At 37.6% G+C, this 23675-nt stretch overlaps 1 protein-coding gene across 10 annotated transcripts in view; it reads left to right on the top strand.

Annotated features, from left to right (window-relative positions):
• The window catches only part of mical2a (microtubule associated monooxygenase, calponin and LIM domain containing 2a), a 50780-nt gene extending 28437 nt beyond the window's left edge, over positions 1-22343 (top strand). Inside the window, exons 8-26 of one of the 10 annotated variants that reach the window (XM_046857079.1) lie at positions 423-680; positions 776-891; positions 1037-1163; positions 1638-1728; positions 2849-2996; positions 5072-5271; positions 6267-6373; positions 6540-6614; positions 7506-7637; positions 8306-8419; positions 8980-9228; positions 9374-9481; positions 15494-15576; positions 15738-15810; positions 17123-17227; positions 19113-19293; positions 19406-19482; positions 19575-19650; positions 21776-22343. In XM_046857079.1, the coding sequence (XP_046713035.1) occupies positions 423-680; positions 776-891; positions 1037-1163; positions 1638-1728; positions 2849-2996; positions 5072-5271; positions 6267-6373; positions 6540-6614; positions 7506-7637; positions 8306-8419; positions 8980-9228; positions 9374-9481; positions 15494-15576; positions 15738-15810; positions 17123-17227; positions 19113-19293; positions 19406-19482; positions 19575-19650; positions 21776-21819 (2364 nt within the window). In that variant the 3' untranslated portion in view covers positions 21820-22343. Of the gene's footprint in view, positions 1-422; positions 681-775; positions 892-1036; positions 1164-1637; positions 1729-2848; positions 2997-5071; positions 5272-6266; positions 6374-6539; positions 6615-7505; positions 7638-8305; positions 8420-8979; positions 9229-9373; positions 9482-9887; positions 9915-13527; positions 13588-15118; positions 15616-15737; positions 15811-17122; positions 17228-19112; positions 19294-19405; positions 19483-19574 lie in introns of those variants that run through there. The other 9 variants (XM_046857075.1, XM_046857076.1, XM_046857078.1 and 6 more) reach the window with 9 other exon arrangements.
• Positions 22344-23675: the final 1332 nt, after the last annotated feature.

Here is a 23675-nt window from a genome sequence, read left to right as displayed (position 1 = left end):
TTTTTGTTATGGTGTCCTGCCAGTTTAAGAGGCAGTGAGAACACGTTGTTATAAACATAGCAAACGAGGGGCATAAACATTTCTAAGAACATATTTCACTGCCTTATTCTCTCTCTCTCTCTCTCTCTCTCTCTCATGCGTTCTTTTTCACCCTTTCTCTGTTCACATACACACTTTTTTCACTGTTTAGGTGTCAACAGCTAATCCTGATTTTTTTAGATTCACTACTGCTTAAAAAATTCAAAATATCATTGAGCATTGGAGTAGAGTTTCTCTCCAAGCGCTTTAATGATTAAAAAACAAAAATATGACAAAACTACTAGTGGTTTCCGGGAAAAATCTTTTTGAATACATATGAAGACTTCAGCTGTTTCATTTTAGCTTTATGCCCTGAAAATTACTAACCAACTTGTGTGCTGTAGGATTATATCGACACAGAGGCACTGCTCAGCAGCGACAACGTGAACCAGGAGGCTCTGTTATGCTACGCACGTGAGGCCGCCGATTACGCCACGCATTACCAGCTACCCACACTGGAGTACGCTATGATCCACCTCAACCAGCCGGATGTAGCCATGTTCGACTTTACCTGTATGTATGCCTCAGAAAACGCTGCACTGGTTAGAGAGCGCTTTGGGCATCAGCTGCTGGTGGCGCTGGTGGGAGATAGTCTGCTGGAGGTGAGCTCATGCTCTGTGCTTGCTTATTGAGGATTTTGCTCTTTTCTATTGTATTTTTTTCTTATGTTTCATTCTGGACCTGTTTGTGGTTATAGCCTTTTTGGCCAATGGGTACAGGGTGTGCTCGTGGCTTTTTGGCAGCCTTTGATACAGCGTGGATGATCAAGAGTTGGGCACAAGGCAGAGGTCCACTGGAAGTGCTAGCAGAGAGGTTGGCATGGTTTAGAGAATATGTATATGCATACACACACACACAAGAACACGCACGCATGTTCGAAGCCAAGCTGAGAAAGATGTTTATCTTATATTCAAAGACTTATCCTGTTTCTCTGGTTGTCTTGGGTTTCTGCCCTCAGGGAAAGTCTTTACCGACTGCTACCTCAAACAACACCTGAAAATATCGCCAAGAACTTTGATCAGTACACCATAGATCCTGGAACACGTTATCCCAACCTCAACTCCAACTGTGTCAGACCACACCAGGTGCAGTAAACTCTTGTTTTATTGCTTAAGGGAAGTTCATAGAGCTCCACGATGCCTGAATACGCCCTTCATGACACATGGCTTTTATTTATAACACACACAAAGGCCTGTGCAGGCATCAAAATTCATAAAGACAGCTCTCAATGGCAGTTTCATGTTCATGTTGACATAATACTAAGTGGCATAGACTCAACTACATATTTAATCATTGTATCATCTTGAGAAAATAAACATAACTGAATAATTACTCTAAATAACATCACATCAACATCCTTTTGAACGTGTGATAACACAGCATTGTGTCACTTTGACGTCAGATTGAAAGAATGGAGGCTTAATTTTTTGCTAACACCGGTTAGAAAAAGGCCTTATGCAATTTGTAATGAATGCTTTGTGTTGGTGCTTTGTAGCCCTACCTAGTGGGTAAAGAATATTTAGGCAGATGAATGAACTGACACTTGTGTTTACACGCAGGTCCGTAGCTACTACATGTGCGGTGAACTGAAGTCCTGCTCCTTGGAACGAGCTGCTACCATCCGGCGGCCAGTTAATCTGTCAAGACGAGGTCAGCTTAATAACTTTTACCATTCTATATTTGTGTCAGACCTAAACAGAGACATGTTTGACAACTTAAAAGGCTAAAGGTGAAATCCTTTAGAGTGAAATGCCTTTCTGCAGCACATTCCTGCTTCAAAGCCACATGGGTGTGAGCCTGTGCTTCTCTATTGTGTGGGAGAATTAGGATTGTTTTCATTAGTGGAGTCATATAGAGAGGAGGGTTTCGTAGTTGGTGGTCTGTTTGTAGACAGAGGAAAGTTTGCAGAAATGTAATTCTGAACTACTATAATGCTGTGAAGTTACAGCGCTATAAAAAATAATTCGTCTGCAATGATAAACCTGATTCATGTCATCAAACAGTTTCTACCAGCTAGTGATTTCGATTTCGATACGGTTTCTGAGAGCATTTTAATAACATTAAAAATAAAATAAAAAACCTGTGACTTAAATTAGACTCAGTAAGAGGTGTATAATATTGCCATTAAATGTTCCCGTATATGTGTAGTGCTCCAAATATATGATCTGGGAAACAGTGAGAGGATGTAGAAATAAGCTACTGTTAGCATGGTGTGAAATAATGCATGGATAGTTCTATCATTTCAGGTCAAAATTGGTTTTAACTAGTACTAAGGCTTTTCCAGTCCAGCTTTTTTAGTTTTATTAGTTTCTGCCAGCTCACAGTATGATAAAATTTATTGCCACTATTTTCTAAAATATATTATTCCAACCCGGCAGTTAATATTCAATATCTTCACTGCACATTTTGTTTGTTCCATCCCATGAAAATGACTTCATACCCCTTTATTTTGCTGCATTATGCTAGACTTCTGACTATATATATATATATATATATATATATATATATATATATATATATATATATATTAATATTAGTTACTCTGTTAGAGTAAGATTAGATTAGTAACTAGAGTTATAATTAAATCACTACACTGCTGTGTTTACAAAATTTCTGATCTATCAGAAGTACATGTCCAGGTTTCTAATCTCTGCATTCATTGAACTGTTATCATATAATGGCAGAGGGCAAATCAGTATCTTTATAGTCCTTTGTGTGTGTGTGTGTGTGTGTGTGTGTGTGTGTGTGTGTATACATGCCCTTGTTACAGAATCTGACATCAGGCCCAGCAGGTTGCTGTCATGGTGTCAGAAGCAGACAGAGGGTTATCGAGGGGTCAGCGTGACTGACCTGAACTCATCATGGACCAGCGGTCTGGCCTTCTGCGCTCTTATCCACCGCTTTAGAGCACACCTTATGTAAGACTGCACTCCCTTTAATGTCACAGGGACACATATGGCTCTTTAGTTAATGCATAAAATTGCACAATATTGAGTTAAATATTATCAGAGGAGAAATTAATTATTCATGTGCAAATCCCAGAGATATAAATGACAGAATAAGGCATCTGAACAATATGGAAATAAAACTGATTGAAGGCCACCTGAATGAGATAAGTAGCATTATGTCAAAGTTGAACTTAACTGCTTATCAGACACTCGTCACAATTTGAACAATACACTACATGGCCGTAAACATGTTCAACAAAAATTTATTACTGAGATAATCATAAATTCCCCTCTACGATGGAAACAGTTCCTGATTTGCCTCATATCACTTTAGGAGCTCTTGACATAACACAGTTTGCTATTGTGCAAATCTAAACATAAGTAAGAGATGTGAAAAATGTTTGAGCGTCTACAGTGAAGGGTTTCTTTTCATCCATGACGGGGATCAGAACAGGGGCTGTTTGCACAGCGTAGCCATGTGCTACACTTCACATACTTTTATCAAACACAAACTCTGTGGAGAGCTGACAGGGATATCACAACCCAGTTTCTTACCTATTTCAGTGCTTACAATGGGGAACAAACTATAAAAAGCCCATGTCTTACATATTCCTTAGAAATTGAAATATTTGATATAGAGACAGTGTGGACAAAAGTATTTGGACACCTGACTATTACGTTGTACAGTTCTGACTACACACTGTACATTACACAGGGACTGTATTGAAAATGCACTCTAAATACATTGACAATAATATGGAGTTGGTTCCCCACTTTGCAGCTATAACAGCTTCCACTTCTCTGGGAAGGTTTTTTTCCATTGATTCAGGAAAACATTTGTGAGGTCAGGCACTGATGTTGGATAAAAAAAGGCCTGGCTCGCAATCTCCATTCCAGTTCATCCCAAAGGTGTTCATTTGGGTTGAGGTCAGGGCTCTGTGCGGGCCAGTCAAGTTATTCCACACCAAACACATCCAACCATGTGTTAATGGACCTTGCATTATGCTCTGGGGCACAGTCATGCTGGAATAGATAAAAGCCTTCTCCAAACTGTTCCCACAAATTTGGAAGCATTGTGCAACATGTCTTGGTATGCTAAAGCATTAAGATTTCCCTTCACTGGTGGTAAGGGCCCTAGCACAAACCCTGAAAAACAGCCCCATACCATTAGCTTTTCCCCATCAAACTTTATAGTTGGCACAGTTGACTCGCCCATCAGACTGCCAAACACAGAAGCGTGATTCATCATCCAACAGAACATGTTTCACACCTCCAGAGTTCACCGGTGGTATGCTTTACGCCACTCCATCTAAAACTTGACATTTTACTCGGTAATGTGAGCATTGCATAGAGCTGCTCAGCCATGGAAACCCATTCCATGAAGCTCCTACCTCTAATATTTTTGTGGTGATATAATGGAATACTATGGAATCAGCAGAGCATTGGTGACTTTTCACACTATGTGCCTCAGTACTTGCTGACCCTGCTTCGTGACTTTATGTGGTCTTCTGTTTTATGGCTGTTTTTCAAGTTGCTGATGTTTCTAAATGCATGTTTCTAAACTGTAATAATAATTACAGTTTACAGTGGAATATCTAGCAGGGATGAAATTTCACTGACTGACTTTTTGCAAAAATGGCATCCTATCTCAGTACCACGCTTGAATTCAATGAGCTCTTCAAAACGACCCACTTTTTTTCACAAAAATGTATAAAGGCATACCTCATGGCTAGGTGCATGAATTTATACACGTGGCAATAGTTTGATTGAAATATTTACATTTAGTAATAAAAAAGTGTCTCCATATAGTGTGTATGTTGGGTTGCATACTGTACAGGACAATCACTATTGTTAATCAAAGATGTATTTTTCAATTAGGTATAATTATAAACCAGCATTGTGCATTCTCTGCTGAAAAAAAAAAACATATAAACTACATACTTGAGTCACATTGAAGCATTTTAATTGACTCGACCTTTGAAATACCTCTTGAATCCTGCATTTGTACTCTATGTTTATCCCTTGCTGCATTTTCTGTGTTATAGTGATTATGATTCCCTGAACGAAGAGGACTCTGCTAAAAACGCCCAGCTGGCATTTGACGCAGCGGAAAAGGAGTTTGGCATCAAGCCGTTCACCACGGGCAAAGAGCTTGAATCCGGCCAAGAGCCAGACAAGAACAGCATGGTGACCTACCTGTCCAAATTCTATGAGCTCTTCAGGGGAACACCTCTGCCATCCACAGGTAGACATTGCTATCTCTCATTAACAGATCATTCACATACAAGGATAAAATGTTAATGTTTATGGCTGGAATATGAGATATTTATATTTACAAAACAGGCCCTTTCTTGCCCATCTGCTTTTTGTTTAATTAAGGTGCCTATTTTAGTCAAAACAAGTCGGCAAAGTATCAAATGATAATAAAAGTTTCTCAAATCTACACAAGCAACAAAAAAGAAAACGCAATACATTATTTGCATTACTCAGGATATTCCAAGACGTATTGTCATATTGTATATAGAGTTGCTCTTATGGAAATGTTGACACCTTCTGACCAGAATAAAGCATTCAAAAACACAGAGATACAAAATTAAAAATCAAAATGGTTGGGAATTGTAAAGAATGTGCACATTTTCACTTCTCCAAACATATCAAAGGACATGCCACATCCAAAAGCAACAACACCAGCAGTTGCAATCCATCTACCAGAGAAAACCTGGAACTGATGTTGTTATATGAACTCCAGAATTAAAACTAATACAGTGTTTTTGGATAGAGATCTTAAAGTAGAACATTTATAATGTCACCAGTCTGCTGTGGGAGAAATGTACCTTCACCTCATTCCAGGTTACTTCACTCAGAATAGAAGAGATAAAGTGTCTATGGAGATTATCTGCGCTTCAGTGGAAGTCAGAAATTCACTCACCCCCCCTTCTTAAGAAATCTGCCTGCTCACATGACACACTTCTTCAGTAACAGTGTAATATAGCAATGCATACGTTTCACTGATATACTATCATTTGTTCCTTTAAAGCTTGCCAGGAAAAAAAAAATTAAAAACATATCTATTAGTGGACATTTAAAGAGAAAAGCAGATGTGCTCACCCCTGCATTTCTTCGCTTTCCATTCAGTGGGCTGGAGTTTCAGCAGATTCGATTAAGAAAAGCCTCAGTCTATTTGCTGTTAATTGTCTGTGTCTTACTAAGCTGGAAATATTTTTGTCATTTTTATTTCAGATTCAAAGCGAGAAACAGTGGGAAATAATGAGGAATGTAGTGAAAGAGCATCTCAAACTGTTCATAGATCAATGAGCTTCACAATGTCTCGGAAACGAATCCCAAAGGTAGGGACACGTCATCTTTTTCTCGGTTTGATCTCCCCGCAAAAACACATTTTGTTCCAGTTCACTTTGGGCTGGACCCCACAGCCCTTCCATCTCCAGTGCATTAGATAAAATATTACACCTTTTTTCAGTTTCTCAATGCGCTTCCTTCTTTTTTATCTTTCAGGATGACAAAAAGGTAGAAGATAATGATTCTTTTAATAAAAGAAGACGGAGGACTGTCTGCAGTTTTTCGGAACAGGTAAAAATAGCACATTAAAATCGAATCTTTTTTTTTTTGTCACATACACATTCATACAGAGTACGACATGTTGTGAAATACTATTTATGACTGGCCAACATGTAAATAAAAATAGAAATAAAAAAGATAAAGAAAAATATAAAGTTACAAAGTATTAAAAAAGTGTAAAGTATACCTATTAAGTATAAAATATAGGGATAAAAAATGTTATATATGTACTATTAAATATGCAGTATATGCAAAAATAAGGCCAAAAGTTTTGGTGACTAGTGGCCTATTTAGATTTAGAACTGGTTGTTGGCATTTGCACAGTCTGATAGTTCATAGCTGGCCAAAAGTGACTGGGAACCTATTTGACCACTGTAGTTTTTCTGCTAAAATGAGTTCCTGTCAAAAGAAAACATTTAAAGAAAGGCTTTTTAATAAATTGTACCCTTTGAGAAAACAATGTAATTTAGATATGATAATAATTAATAGGTTCTTTTATTCTGCATTGTGATTACCACCGTCTAGTTCAGGTTAGGTTTTAGCCAGAAAGCTTCCCCGTCCTTCACTCTGAGCACACACTAGCAAGCGGCAGGTTGCTTCTAAAGCTTTTAGTAACTGGATGCAGTTTAATTTTTATGTTGTACGCTCGATTTTGTAGTTATGTTAAGAGAGTAAACCAGCTATAGACAATCACTCAAATAAAGTTAAACCACCTATTTCTGATTGATAAATGTCAATAAAAATCAATGAAAAAGTGTAATTAAAAATAAATCTGTTTTAGTTTGTTCCAGCATCGTTAATGAAGTTTTAGTGATGAAGCAAAAAACGTATTGCTTCACCCCTTTTGTAATCAAGTTTATGCCAGTAGCTTATTGTTGTTTTTGTCTCTCTTATTTTTGCCAGACAAACAACCTCCCCAGTCAGAACACAGCATCTGAGAAACAGGAGCTGAAAGAGAATAAAGTCAAATTCATGGCTTCTCAGCTACTGGCAAAGTTTGAGGACAGCACTCCAAGCTGCACTCTGCGTAGACAGGTAAAGTTCAGTAGTGTCTCTCGCTTTTTCACTATTATCTGAACTAATCCAGGTCTGGCTGTATAGCATTTCCCACTCTAAAAGATCAACAGCCACCCTGAATCAATAGGTACAATAATCATGCAATGCTTAGCCATTAGAAGTTATTTCATGGATATAAATAACACATTATTAAGTGGTTTGGATTGTACTGGCACTTGATTTTATTTTTGGTTTTCCTACTGTCGTTTTGTATTTGGCTTGGTATCTTTTTTCGATCCAGCCTTTAAAGGATAATTTTTATAATGACCTTTTTTATTACTATTTAAAATTTTACTATTTTCCTTTTTCTAAATCTCCAATGTTTCTAGAGCCACTAAACTAAAAGCAGTTTTACCGCCTGCCATATTGTATTTTCAATACAATGGTTGGTCTGCTGAAATATTTTCACAAATTTGTTCCCATCCTGATGGCGGTCCGCCAACTGATCACCCTTGAACTAAACATTTTGTGTGCTTGCCCTGGAAAACCACTTTACCATTGTTTCTATCTCTAACTGTGAAGCTGTGCTCTCTTCTCTTCTCTTCTAAATTCTTTCCAGTAATTTTTTCCTTTTTTCCCTACTGGCCTGTTAACCACATCATCATCACGTTCTCTTTTTGACATCGCCTCTGAATTAACTATCTCAGATTTCCACAAATTTTCGGAGTCCTCCGAAACCTCCATCACTCGATCTGACAGAACATCCACTCTTCATAAAACCCAAGAAGAAAACCCCACCACCTCCACCTCCCAAAAAACAGGTAGCACTTTAAAATCTGCAGGCAATCATACAGTGGGGTTTAAAAGACTGAGACTGTTTTTCATAAATTTTATAAAACATATTTTATTATATTACTGAAAACACCTTGAAGTGAAAAGTTGAATCTTTTAAAATATTTACATATTTACATATTTACACTTTTTTTCTTTAATGACACCTGCAACTTGAGCTGCCATGGACTCCTCAAGTCCACAAGTGCAAAACCTTATGATCCTTTTTAAAACAAATCCATCAGAGCGTTGTCTAAAGGAAAATCTGACGTCTTTTACAAATCAGTTAATGTATCGATATCACAAATTTTTGTTACTCGTTTTAAAAAACATTCTATCTAATTTTATTTATAAAGAGACCTAGAAATAGTGCACGATCCTGCATATTAAATATATAAGATGTTGAACATTTATGTTCTTTTATAACCTTCTATTTAGTTTTATCATATTTAGAACATGAATTTTATTCTGTTCTTATACTTTTGGTCCCCACTCTCTTATCAGAGTATAAATGATACACAGATAGCTGAGCCCTTCTGTCTGTTTACAGATCGTACCTTTAGCCTCTTCAGCTCCTCTTCTCCCTTTTCCCTTTAACATCCCTTGGCAAGACTGCCAAAATCTCACCCACCGTCCTCATGCTCCACGCTCACTCTCTAAGCCTTCTGACACACCCATTCAACCCACACCCCAGTCAGAGAAACCAGAAGTAGACCATGCTGCGTCCTGTCAATCTGCCATTCTAAATATGAAAGCAATGCTGCAGCGTCTGCAGAGAGTGGACGAAAAGATCAGCCAGGTGATCAGCCTTCTCTTTTTCTCTTTGCTGTTTCTTTCTTCTGACCTCTATATTTATTTAACTCTTCTGCTGTCACTTAATATTTTACACACAATTTTTTTTTGCATTCTTGCTGTTCTGTCTTTCTGTCCTCGCCCCGCTGCAGAGGAAAGCCGAGACAGAAAACGCTAGAGAGTTCCGTAGAAAAAGCATAAAGGAGAAAGCCATCCACTTGAGCTCTTTGTTTTCTGGTAACAGCATCATACTGCCTCAGGTGACTATGATATCTCGTGGTATGGCCTGACCTCTCATGCTGCATGCTGCCTGTAGGTGGTTTGCACAAACTATGATTCAAACAAGAGATAATTAGAGCAAAAAAATGCTTTGTTGATTTACATTGTACAGTAGTTTCCAAATTTCCACATCAGAGTTTATCATTTCAACCTCAGAAGTCTGTGATGCGTTCATAAGTAATGATGCAAAAGGATTTTTACAATATACTTAATAACAATTGCCGCTTAAATGCAAACTCTTAAGCTAATAGATACACTAAGCTTTAATAAAGCCTCGAGATTAATCGTTGTTGGTGCAACCCAGTCTGTTTTTCATCATGAACGCATGCATGTGGGTCAAATAAGGGCATGATTTTTACTTATTTTAATCTCCTATTTTTATTTCAGTCTCTTAAGTGAATGCTCGTGTACGTCACAGCTTGCCTGCTCCTTTCAACAGCATCATGCCCTGCTTTTATAAGAAATCATTAAAAATATATGTGCTCCGCTTGTTCCATTTTGGCTGCAGGAGTCGCTGCTGATGGAGTCACTGACTTCACCGTCTCTGCTATTAGACTTTACTGTTTTATTACACACATGAGGAAAAGCCATTAATGTCCATGACAGAATCAGAGGAAGGATTTAAGGGTGGGAATGCGTTGATCTATTACTACAACAATAATATCTCAATGAAGCGCATTTTAATCGCAGAATACGTTTTCTTTTTTTAATTACCCAATCATGCTATCTTTAGTACATTTGCTGATGAAATGACCTCAAATATTTCTGATCTACTTTAGACACCTTAAAGCCTGTGGTCTTGGGTTGTATATCAGTGACACTCTATGTAGTTGTTGAATGCTCCAAATATTTGGATTGGTTTCTCTATTTGTATTTAAAACTCAAAGTTGGCATGGCAAGATCATTACTCAACATACTCTGGCTCTACATCAGATCATAATTAGTCTACAGAACTATGGGTTTATTTAACCACATTTATGATGTGTCTAATGTATCTGCTATATGTTTTAAACAGATTTAGTTGGTTGTGTTTCCTCAAATATAAATGCAAAGTTCAATTGAAACTACTGCAACCCTGACTGGAATGTAATGAAGAACTGCAACACTTTCATGTCGTTGTTTTTTGTTTTTGTTTTGCTACTGTACAGGTTGTTTTCATGAATGTGGCCTTTGTTTGTCTCACAAGCTCCTTGAACACGCATCGTCTGATCTCGTTTCCAGCACACATTATTCTTGAAAATAAAAATCCTTTCTAGCAGGCTCTTATAAAAAATAATAGTGTTCCTTATTAGAATCCAAACAAATAGTTTAGACTTATAGTGTATTCATATTCATTTACATTCTTACTGTTAATTAGTTGATTATGCTTTCTGATATTTTAACATTTTAACTCTAACACATGAGTTGAGGTCATTCAAATCAAAAACATTTTTTTCATTCAGCCATTAAGATTGCGGGAAGAGAGTTCCACTTGTTTTTAGTCTACTCTCTATGGCTTTTTAATGGTCACTTTTATTTCGTATTATTATTTGTTTATGCGTGCCAACTGTTCTTGCAACTTTTATAGAGGAAGTGGTTCTATAAGTGGTTGTAGGGTTTCGCAGACATTCCAGTCCCATGCTGTATAAAGGAAACTTTCATCGATAAGTCCGAAAGTGATGAAAAGTATTAATCAAGCTTTCTCTAATCCTGCAAGAACTTGTACTTGTTTACACCAAGCTGTTCCACTTATATAACATCATATTTATATAAAAACTGTGCTACGGTACAGTAAGACTAGGGATTTGAAATTTAGAAAGAATATGAATGTAAAATGCAAACAAGATAAAGATCATGCAGTATGTGTGTTTCAGATGTTTAGAAAAGATTCATGAGTTTATTATGAATATTTCTGGATTTAATTCACTTACTAAAAGTCTGACTTTCTTGTCAGATGGCAGAATTATAACCAAGTGCAGCAGAATTGAGGTAATGATTATTACCTCATGCACTTTTAAATCAATGGATTTGGATTAGCAAAAGCAAAAAGACAGCCAGAGACATTTTATTTATATTTGGCCAGCAGCCACCATTGAACCAAGCTGTCCATTGGCCCATGCTGAAACCAAATCCTGTTTTCCTGCTCAAAAAACAAGATATTGAAATGTATGACACAAAGTTTTAAATATAAATTTTATAATGATTTTCCTAAAATAGTTTAATCAGAGGGCAACATGGTAGTCTTGCTTACATTGATAGCCAGATATAGTAACATATTACAGTACAGGCTTGATTCAGATTTGAAATTCAGATTTGGATTTACACTTTAGTATTGAGTGTCACATAATAGACTGTCTATATTAATGTGCTCAATCACATTTTTTACATTTATGGAAGGAGTCTCCAGCCACAGTGTTTTAATAATAGGGGGCTTGCTTGTGAACATGACAGGCTTCATTATTTTGTATTATTAATGTCAAGATTAGTTAACTTACTGTGGAAGCTTTTTTGGCAGAATTTCCACAGCTTTAAAGTAATTAGAAAACTTTCTTTCAGCTTCTCCCGTTAGGGGTCGCCACAGCAGACCATCCGCATGTTTGAGTTGGCACATGTTTTTACACTGGATGCCCTTCCTAACGCAACCCTCCCCATTTATCCGGGCTTGGGACCGGCACTAAGGCTTGTGCAACCCTAATGGCTGGGGTTGGTTCTCTGACCGGGGATCGAACCCGGGCCGCAGCGGTGAGAGTGCCGCATCCTAACCACTAGACCCCAGGGAACCTTGCTTTAAAGTAATTCGAAATGGATAAAAATCAGATTCTTTAATAAATTAGCATTATAATTTTTGTCACATTGCTGTGGTATATAGGTACTAAATAACAGCAGTTATTGGAAATTCATAATAATAACTGGATTTCTATTAGTAACTCTACTTAATATTATTTATCATACAACCCCATCATTGATTATTTTTCCAAAACATGCTCCCAAGTGCTTTATTTGTAAATTAATGTGTTTTATGTTATATTCTTACTTTTTCTTGTCGGCATTATCTTTTATCAAAACATCTCTAATATGACTTTCAGTACCGCTGCATTACCTGATATTATTCATTTCAGACCTGTTACTAGTTTATGTTATTAATGTGGTTTTATGTTAAAGCATATAATCAATGTCTAATAAGCATATTTCTAGTAACACTGTAATTAGAATTATATTAAAATTGCAAGCACAGGATTTGTTTGAATAATTATACCACACAACATTCTGACCCCAGGAACCACTGGGCTCACTAATATATATATAGCTGAAATATTTATCTTTTTAAATCTATTTAATATCTTTCAACATTTCAAGTAAAATTTGGTGCCTAATAGTAAATAGTAAAGTAAAATGAATTAACATAAAATAAAATAAAAATGGTTTAATTTAAAATTGTCCATCATTTGTCATTTTAGTTTTATGTTAGTGTTTTACAATTTAACAGAAAACTAATTTTCTTATTTTGCAGCATGCCCACAATGCATTAAACAGAATGAGAACTATTAACAGGATTCCACCACTGCATCTTCATGAATTCCAACTAATGCATTCATTTAACAGAATGCAAAAGGAATAATATTTTGCACAGTCTCGCAGTGAGTTTGAGCTATACTCATGTTTGGCTGAATGAGCATTGTGTTGAGGTTTCAGAACACGTCGTGATACTAATGCCATCCTGCAGTGTGTCTGGTTTTATAAGAATATAAATACACACTAGAACCAAGTCTTTGTGTTCGACCTGCATGCGTCAGGCTTTTTATGTATGTTCTGTCCTACTTGTTCTTGCTATTCATCCTACTTCCTCAGTCTCTCCATCACTGCACTGTACACCCCCTCAGTCTATTTACCTTCTTCTTTTGTGCCAATGTTCTTTTCAATCTTTAACTTTTTTTTCTATGTAAATTCCAAGCCTTTAAAGGACTGATAATATTGCTGTTATATCATCTTTCACCCCTTTTCTGACCGTCTGAGTGTTTCTCTTCTCTAAACACATGCATCTCAACAGCCTGAGGTCCAGCCATCTAGAAAAGATATTCAGGGCGACTCAGTGAATGGGTCGCATATGGTAGGTGTGCTCTACCTAAACCGTAGCTGTTTTTGGCTTTTCGAACATGTATCTGATCTATTATTTATCAGCTCCAGTGATTATAGTGATTTTTTTAACACATTGGGCTGTATTTTCATGCTTGTCCTTTATCCAATGCAGTCATGTGAAAATGAAAGCACACTCGCTTTGAACTCTGTGGTTTTCTGTATCAGGACATAATAAAAATCATCTGGTGCTCATCAGCTCATAGTATTAGGTAAATACCACCTCAGGTGAATGTCAACGCATGAAATATAACACCGTGTCATTATTTATTTTTACAAAAATCAAGCCAAAATGAAAAAATGCCAAGTGTGGAAATCTTACAGCTTTACTCCTCATTTTGGATTTAAGAGGCTAAGAAGCAGCCAGGTGCTGCTAATTAAATGTCCTTGATCATCAGAGAGTGTCACCCCCTCTATAGAAGCATACGTTGTAGCATTTTGCAGGTCTAGAGCATTCAGGTGTGTCCTTTGGACAGATTGGAGATGTTTTGCCATAATGCACAGCACAATTTTTAAAGAAGCCAAACACAATATATCACACAAAAACTTTGACCAACTGTCAAGCATAGTGGTAGAGGGGTGATGATTTGGGCAGCCACAGAATCTGGGCAGCTTGCAGTCATTGAATCAAAGTGTTCTAGAGTCAAGCATGGTGCTATGTGTTTCACAGCTAAAGCTTGGCCAAAATCCGGTCATGCAGCAGGACAACGATCCCAAGCATATCAGCAAATCTACAATAAAATGTCTGGAAAAGAACAGAATTGAGGAGTTGCAATGGCCCAGTCAAAGTCCAGACCTTAAGCTGACTGACATGCTGTGGCAGGACCCTAAGAGAGCTGTGCATTAACAAATACCTGCAAAACTCAATGAACTGATTGTATGGTTAATTACATATGATTTTCACAAAGTTTGTTTCATTTATTTTACAAAGATTTTTGGACTATGGACTATATGATTTTTTTGTCCTGATACATAAAACCATATAATTCAAATAGGATGTACTTTCAATTTTCACATCACTGTGTTTAATGCTCACATCAGTTTTTTCTGTCTACATTCATTCAAATTACAGTTCCTTTTTTCAAACTACATAAGAATTGTATACAGGAGCAAACTTTTACTTTTGACAATATTTTTGTATCATTCAAGAAGCATAAATCAGGGCATGCTGTTATAGAATAATTCACAATTACTGGGATTCAACAATGACAATTCTAGTTTCATTAACTATTCTGACCGTTCTGACCAATCACAGTTGAGCACTGAGTCACATGCACCTATGTGTTCTTTAAGTGACCTAGAGGAGATGATTGGATTGGACCCCAATAGTTGTTTTTTTTTTACTGTGATGCTTTGCCTGCCTAATGCCTTATTTTTTGCACACATGCCATGATCAGAGTAAAAATTTAGTGACTACTGCATGAACTCTATTAGTATCAGATTGCTGTATGATTCAGAAATATCTCTGTTTCTGTACTGAAGTTACTTTTCATTTTTGCTTTCAGTTAAATAGTTATAGGAGCACCTCAGGTCTTACTTGTGAAAAAGAAACAGAAATGCCTCAGTGGAAAGGAGATAAAAATACAAAAAAAATTAAGAAGGTATTAGTTTCGTGTGTATTTGAGTGTGTTTGAGTATGTGTGTGGAGTTTTTCTTTGTTTTCTTACTGTGTCCTATCATGACTTGACGTGAGTCCCATATAATCATACTTGCTGATAATACTGCACAGTGCCTGGCCTTTATTATAAATACTAAATAATAAACTGGCTTTTAGAACAAAAAAAAGCCATCCTACTAGAACGGTACATAAACTTTTGACTTCTCATGTCCCATTTCTGCTTCCTCTGGTGACTTCTCCATCTGCAATCTGCTTTTAATAGACTGCAATCAACCATTCTCATTCGAGCTCACCTTCAACTTCATCACAATGTTTTTCTACTTCCTCCTGTTCATTTCCATCCAGGTACTTTCTGTTCCCTCCATCGTCAGTGTTTCACATTCAGTGTGCTTTATACGTGTAACAACATTTGAACTGAATTTTTTTATTAACATCGTTTCCTTAACCGGTTTCATTTCCCCATCACCTTTCCTTTCTTTTGTCAATTGTCCTTTTCTTAAAACCAGCAAACATCAGCATTCAGGGATGCTGCTTTCTAAAAGAGATGCTAAAGGAGAAACACAGAATAACTCACACGTGGTGAGTTTTTACAGGTTACGCTTCTTAGAAGTAAAGTTTCAGATGGTTGAATTTGTATCTAGTTAAACTAAAGTTAAAAGGTAAAAGGGCAACTACATTAAGCTAATGATTTAAGAAGAGGGCATACAGGAGAAACTGTATGCTACATGGGATTTATAACCTTATCAATTTTAGAGTAGCATCACTTTTCAGGCAAAATGAGTCATGACTCTATTTTGACAAGCAGAAGAATACAAACCCTCAGACTAGGTTTAGACACTATATTGCCAAATGTTTGTGGACACGTGACCATCACACTCACATGTGGTGCCTTTTTATGCTCACATTACAATTTCTCCTCACTGGAACTAAGAGGCCCAGGATTGACAATGCTTAATGAACACATGGTTTGCCATTAGTGGAGAAGAGCTTGAGTGTCCCAAAAAGAGCCCTGACCTCAACCCCCTTGAACACATTTGAACAGGTGAGTGCACCTCAGGCCTCCTCACTGTCACAATCAGTGCCTGACCTCACTAAGGTTCTTGTGGCTGAATGAGCTCCCATTTCCACAGCTATGCTCAAAATCCAGTAGAAAGCCTTCCCGGAAAAGTTTAGGTTATTACAACAGCAAAGTAAAGCGACATCTGGAATGGAATGTTCAACAAGCTCATAGGAGTGTGATAATCGGGTGTCCACAAACATTTGGCCATGTAGTCTAAAGATTCCTGCTTTTCCATACTTTTAAGTGCATGTTATTCAGTGGCAGTGCTTGCTTTAACCTTGGTTTGGAGTGACAGCATGGTTTTGTGTTATTGAGAGAACTCCAGGCTCTTGAGGCTTTTTATTGTGGGACAGTCTGCCCCGCCTATGTAGTTTGAGTAATTAGACCAAGCCAGAGGAGTGCACAGCAGGCTCTGAAACATTTGGCTGACCGCACTGAGAAGGAGAACACATTTCTCACAGTCCACTCCTCCCCAACCAGATGTCTGACCTAAAACACTTTTCAATTTCATAAAGAAGTCTGTTTTATTTTTCAGCCTGCTTGTGCTCATTATATAAGAGTTCCTCAGTAAAAAAAAAAAAACTACTGTCAAATACTCCAAATATTCCAAATATCACAAGAATTCTGAGTAACACTGTTTACTGATGGACATCCAGTCTGTCTATTCTGGTGCCTGTATCCCATAAATCATAAACTGTCAAACAGTGCACGGCGTAAATACAGAACACGTAATGCATCTTTTCTGTTGTTATGTTTCCCTTTCACATTCTTTCACCTTTTTTAAATTACATTTTTTCTTTTTCTTGTCTTTACCTGCCTTGCACCTGCCAGCGCACTGTTGGGAAAGTGTCTCTGGTGGTTGAAGCTCGAGCTGAGACTCTGATTAATCTCTATGAGAACGATCACAGGCCCAAGGGTACCTGTTTAACCTCACCGGTAAGACACATAGTGTCTCAAAGCTCCAAGTTTTAGTGTAAATGTACAAAAAAAGAATAAAGTAATAATCATTTACAGTATACAGTAATTTACAGTTATCATTAAGACCAATGCCAGAATGATGCTAAAACTCTCTACTCTGCTGTATTTCCAAAACACATAATTTTTTCCTTGCATTCTGTATTTCTTATATGTGGCTTAACTGTATTACTGTATTTATTTTAACTATTGAGTATATACACATATTTTGAAGAGGGCTCATTAAATTCTTTCATTCTTATTAAAATGATATAATTAATATGCTCTTAACATTTACACTTTCCAGACGTGAAAGGTGTTTAACACCTGAAAGATTTCAGGGTGACATGTAAGACAGCGCTCTCTAAGACACTCATTAAACTATCAATTAAATCTTTTGGAAAAATGATGTTCATTACACCAGTACATCTCCTGTCAAGGCACACTGAAGCTGTCACTTGAATCGAAGAAATATCTTTTTTTCATGTAAGAATTACATTTGGGTGTTGATTTGCATGTGCATACTCCCACACACTTGTCATTTCTTCAGGGTAACCTGGATGTGAGTTGTGACCCAATATCCCTGTGTACACCTGCTTAACATCCAACACTATTCTAGCAAAACAGAAAACAATCAGGGTTACTAAGCAACAAATCAGATACACGAGTCTTTATTTGTGATGACTATTTTTTCTTAGTAGCACATAAATACAGCTAACACCGAATAATTTTGGCTGAAACTAGCCTAAAATGTGACCCTAAGGCTAATGATAAAGTAGCTACTGAAAAGTGAGAGTGAAAAGCTTCAATAACCATCTCTGAGTTAGCATTTGTAAATAATTCTGCTCTAATACTAATCCTGAACAAGCTATGAATAATGCTAATGCACCAGCTACTGAGTGTGAATAGATAATTTATGGCATTTAGCAGACGCCCCCATTCAGATTGACTTACAGTTATCTCATTTATACAGCTGAACAATTGTGGGTTAAGGGCCTTGCTCACAGGCCCAGTGATGGCAGCTTGGTGGTGCTGGGATTTGAACCCAAGACCTTCTGATCAGAAGTCCTACCTGAGCTGCCATGTCAGATATCACAGTATCATAACTTGGAACACACTGATCTTTATTTAGGATATAACCCAATATGAATGTATTATTCAGATTAAACAGATATTGTGGTTTAAATGATTACAGATAAAAAAATGAATAAAAAATTAACCCTTAATAACTACCTATTGGTTAAAATAGGCTGTTTGTGTGCTCATAATTTGAGAAATATAAGCAATTCAGTTCACAGGTGGGTACAAACAAAAATATTAAGCAGAATTAAAAAATGTTCAACATTCATATTTGAGACCAATAATGGACTTTATTGACAAGGTGAGGATTTTAAACATGCTGTTATTCACACAGCACTGACATTTACACTTCTAGGGTTTGCTACTTTTTTCTAGTGTTTGCAACAATGGGGTTCATGTACAGTATATATACAAAAAGCCAGAAAAAAGCAGAAAGCCAGAAGTGACACTACACTTATATCATACATGATACTGAGGTTGAAGATCCCAAGCCAATGTTTGACGCAGGTCTGCTTTAAGAAATTATGAAATTTTGAAAAGAATAAAGTCAGAATAACTACTTTTCTGGTTTATACACTGTTGTGAGAACTCTCCCCGAGCTCATTATTTAAACATTTCAGCATTCCAGGAATCCTTTTTTGTTTGTTTGTTTTTTTCATGAAGAAATTATGAGGTTACATAATTTGTTCAAGATCTTTCCCACAGCAGCCTACACCCTGGATGCTCATCCAAATACCTTGCTAGTCTGATTCATTTTTTTTTCCCCAATTCTTTTTCTTTTTCCCAGAGTTCCGCAAGGAGGGAATTCCCCCAAAGTTCGGGTGATGTGTGTTATGCGTGCAAGAAGCGAGTGTATGTGGTGGAGCGCTTGAGTGCCGAAGGTCTGTTCTTCCACAGAGAATGTTTCCGCTGCGATACCTGTAGCTCTCCTTTATGTCAAGGCGGACAGGCTTTCGACTCTGAACAGGGTAATGCTGACACAAAGTTAGCATGTTGCTTTTGGCTTTTATTTTTAGTGCCAGATTTACACTCCTCTTTCTCAGTGCTCTCTGAAAAGTGTTTCTTTTTTTCCTCTCACAGGAAAGCTGTATTGCAAGCTCCATTTCTCTCAGCGTAAATGTGCTGTAAAGCACGGCAGGATATTGGAGCCACAGATGGTAAACTTTTACCATAATATTTGCTATAAAGCCTTGTTCCTATACATTGTAATTATTTTGACATCATCTATTACTCTTTCTCTTTTCATTAGCCACCTGAAAGCACCACCCAGATAAGTGCAAGTCCAAATCCAGCCACGAGTGACAGCAGCTCCACGCAGTCTCCAGGTACTCTATCCTCTGTGCTGAAGAGAAGCCTGCTCTGGCCCCTGCACGTGAGCCGGGCTGTGTGTGCAACGCCCCGGCGCGTTTGTAACTGGCTGGGTGGGAAAGTTCAGGCTGTGGGTCTGCACCTCAGGGAAAATGCAGATGACTACACCGTCTTGTACGAGCTGCTGAGCGTGGGGTTGCCCCTGCTCGTGGCACTCTATGAAATCCTGCTGCAGATGCATGCCGAGACCGGACCTCTCGACCTGCAGCTCCTGCAGCAATGGATCGAGCAGCACCTGGGCTGTGGCTTCCTCACTTAGACCAATAAGTTAAAGCATTTATGATTTCTTCCTCCATTTTTGAGCTAAAACGTTCCAGCCCTCTGAAAACTGATGGCTAGCTGAAAATACTCAACAATATTTTTGAATTAAACATTTTGTTCACTCGACATGCTGTATGAACCTCGAGATGACTACTGCTCGTAAATTTCCTCTGCCTGAAAGCTGGGAATTGAACAGTTGGTCTTGGAACAATGTCTTTGCCGTTCTCATGTTACAAAAGTTCTCAGAACGTTCGAAAAAAGGAAGGGCAAAAGGGAAACATTTGAAAACTGAACTTTAAGCACTTTAATGAATGAGCTGCCTGGGATTGTACCCATGCAGGATTGGGAGTAATGATTTCTGCATGGTGTGTACAATAATCTAAAATAATTGTGTGTGTGTGTGTGTGTGTGTGTGCTGCAAGTTTACTGACACAAACCTGAATTGAATCTGCTTTCGGTCTCGTGCAATGAACCTGCCAAACCAAACAGGGTGTTATCATCTACCCCATCCCCACATTCCACTTACTGATACCGAATGTTTACTGTACACAGTTAATCATGAAATTCAGACTTATGGTTGATATGCTTTACTCTGGTATGGCCTCTTCTTAGAATTCATAGTTTGTGAATTTCACAAATTTTTCCACTTTCCAATGCTGAATCTGATGAAAAAACTAAACAGAGCATGGCTGCACATTTTTTTTTTTGTTTATCACAGATAGCAACCTGTTATGGGCTTATATACTGGTGTCATCTTTTATTAGCTTTTTATGAGTTTTCCGTTTTAATCTAGGGGATAGTAAGAGAGTGTTGTATACGCACAAAATTATAAGTGGTCAAAATCACACAAAGCTAAACAGTCACACACAAGTTTTTAGACATAATTTTTATCATTACATTGTGCCAGGGGTGTCAGACTTGCTCATTTGGGGAACAGGCTACGTTACTAAGTCTGATGTCAAGTGAGGTCTAGCTCTCTAGGTCTGGTGGGGCCTGAAGTGTAGCCTCAGGATCTTTGTCTTTAACTAGCTAAAGTGGAACCCAGTGTAAGCTGTTGCAGCACATCTGTCCTAAAGATTCCTGAGATGTTCGGACATGTTTTTCTGCTCATCATGTTTGTAAAGTTATTTGACTCTCTGTTGACTTTCTGTCAGTTCAAACTGGTCCTGGCTATCCTCTGATTACAAGTCTCTCATGCACACGCCATTTCCATCCAAAGAATTGCCACGTACAGGATGTTTTTTTGTTTTGTTTCTTGCACCATTCTGTGCACCATACACTGTTTTGTGTGGGAAAAACCCAGGAGAGCATCAGTTTCTTAAATAGTCAAACCAGACCATCATACCACAAAATTACTGAGATCATTAACTGGGTTTACATGTTTTGAACATTGAAATGTTTCCCCGAAAGTAGAAACCAGATCCAAGCTCCTTTAATGTTCAATCTTCCATTATAATCAGGGTTCACGTTTTTATTTACATTTAAAACATGGCTCTAGAACTGACTTGAGTCACATGTTTAACATCCCTGAATTATATAATAGTGTTCCTGGGCTGTTTTGTGAGCAGTCTGAATGCACTGAACATTTTGCAATCTGTTTTCTATGGAGATCTGTATTTTTATACACTGGAAGGTATGTTTTGTACTGTTCCGTTATGTGCCTTTCTTTTGTTTGCTTTATGTTCCATTGCTCCTAAGCTGTACATTGACACGAAATGCACAAAAACTGCATGCTGTTATTCTCTCAGTGTGTAGCTTCAGTAGCGTAATGTTACCTGCTTCATATTTCATGTTTCTTCTCTTTCCTTTATTCACTTGTAGTCTTTCTCGACCCTTCTGCTGTGTCCACACCTGACATGCTCTGAGTCACTGACAGACTCAAGGTGATCACCTACATGCTCCCATGACGCACTGTTCATTTGATTGCATTACATAACAGAAATGACGTGCATGGCGAACAAGCTACATCAGCTTTTAACAGCTAATTTCCTGTCTGCAGGGGTAGTTTATTTTCAGTATCAGTGTTTGCACAGCAGAGTTATGCTGTTTGAATCCGCATCTGATGTGTCATTGCTGGGAACGTCACGGCCGTAAGACAAGGCACTCCCTTTCAGCTTTTCGTCTTTACTAGAAGTCATGACTAACAGGAATGTTGTTCCTGTGCTTTCCTACGCAGCACCTACACTACACGTTTTATTCATTTTTCTCTTCTTCTCTTTCTGCTGCGGTTAACGAAACCCATCAATGGATATTTTGATTTTTAGAAACCTGAAAGATGTTAGAATAGCACCTTTTACCTGACATGTTGCAAAACTGTATTAAGGAAACCACTTTTTGCTTTATTTATGCCAAGTCCCATGCATTTAATAAATGAAATGAGCATCCTGAATTCTCACTTCTTTTAAAAATACACATGGAAAAAAAAACCTGAATGTGTTTTCTTATTGTACATATAATGACTATATGAAGAAAAACAATTTCCTTATAAAGCATGAGTACCATAAACGGAAATGAAAGTACACAGATGTACGTGTGCAGATCTGATATAATGTGAACTCTTCTCATTCTTTCCATTGCAAGATGTAGCTATTTATGATCGAGTGGTGCCATCACTACCCGCTTTCGCAACACTGGGCGTACTGATATGGCTAGAAAACGCTGAATGTAACAGGCTTAGATTCATCTCTCAATATCTCTCTCAATCTGTAACCTGCTAGACCTCACAATGCATGAAATACTTCAATAAGTCCCTCATAGTCTTCCTTTCTTTTTCTGATCTTTATTTTTGTAGTTAGGCTCCTCAGGTTAAAAAAGTTAAAAGTTTCCAATTGAGTTTCTAATAGTTTCACATTCATGTTTATCTTTATTCAGTTCCTGGTCAGTATCACTCTACTCAGTAAACTTCCTTCTTTTTAATTCTCTTTAGAGGAAACCAAAAACAGAATATATTAAGAATATAATGTTCTTGTAATCAACTTTATTTTAATCTTTTACCATTACATTTCTGGCATTTGGTGGACACCTTTGTCCAGAGTTATACTACTGAGCAGTTGTTTAAGGGAATTGCACAGAGTCCCAGCATCGGCAGCTTCATGGTGATGCTGGGATTCAAATTCGCAACCATTCAGAGGTCCAGTGTCATCGCCCTCTAAGGTATCGTTTAACCACAGTTTGTTTTTGTAGGTGATCTATCTTTAATATTGACCTCCAAAACATCTCCAGACATCTCGCCTCATGTGCTTCACTCCCCAGAAAAACCAGAAGTACTGAAAGTACAGTTACATCTGTCAAACAAACTTACATAAAAGTTCTGTCACATTCAATGTTACATATTTATATGCTCATGTTTGGGTTCTCTTCTATCATAAGTGCATCCAGAGAAGTACTGATTATATCCAACACGAACATCCTAATGCTATGCATTTTATTATGAAGACCCGGATCAGCACAGGATTACAATTCATTTAACCCCTTTCCCTGTTTTCTCTATATCTCTACAAAGGTAAGTTGTGTGTGTGTGTGTGTGTGTGTGTGTGTGTGTGTGTGTGTGTGCGCGTTTGTGTGTGTGTATTTGTTTGACAAAGTCATCTGCTCCTCTGTTAAGTCTCAGTTCTGAAAGCTCACGAAGTATTGTTTAAAAGGCATGGCTTGGGAATGAACACCGCACGGTCTGTATTTGTATAAATTATGAGTTTCAAACCAGTCAGCTTCACTGAACCTC

Source organism: Silurus meridionalis, chromosome 9 (assembly GCF_014805685.1).
Source record: "Silurus meridionalis isolate SWU-2019-XX chromosome 9, ASM1480568v1, whole genome shotgun sequence".
Taxonomy (NCBI): domain Eukaryota; kingdom Metazoa; phylum Chordata; class Actinopteri; order Siluriformes; family Siluridae; genus Silurus; species Silurus meridionalis.
The sequence above is the reverse complement of the archived record's forward strand: the minus strand, read 5'-3'. Positions and strand labels throughout refer to the sequence as shown.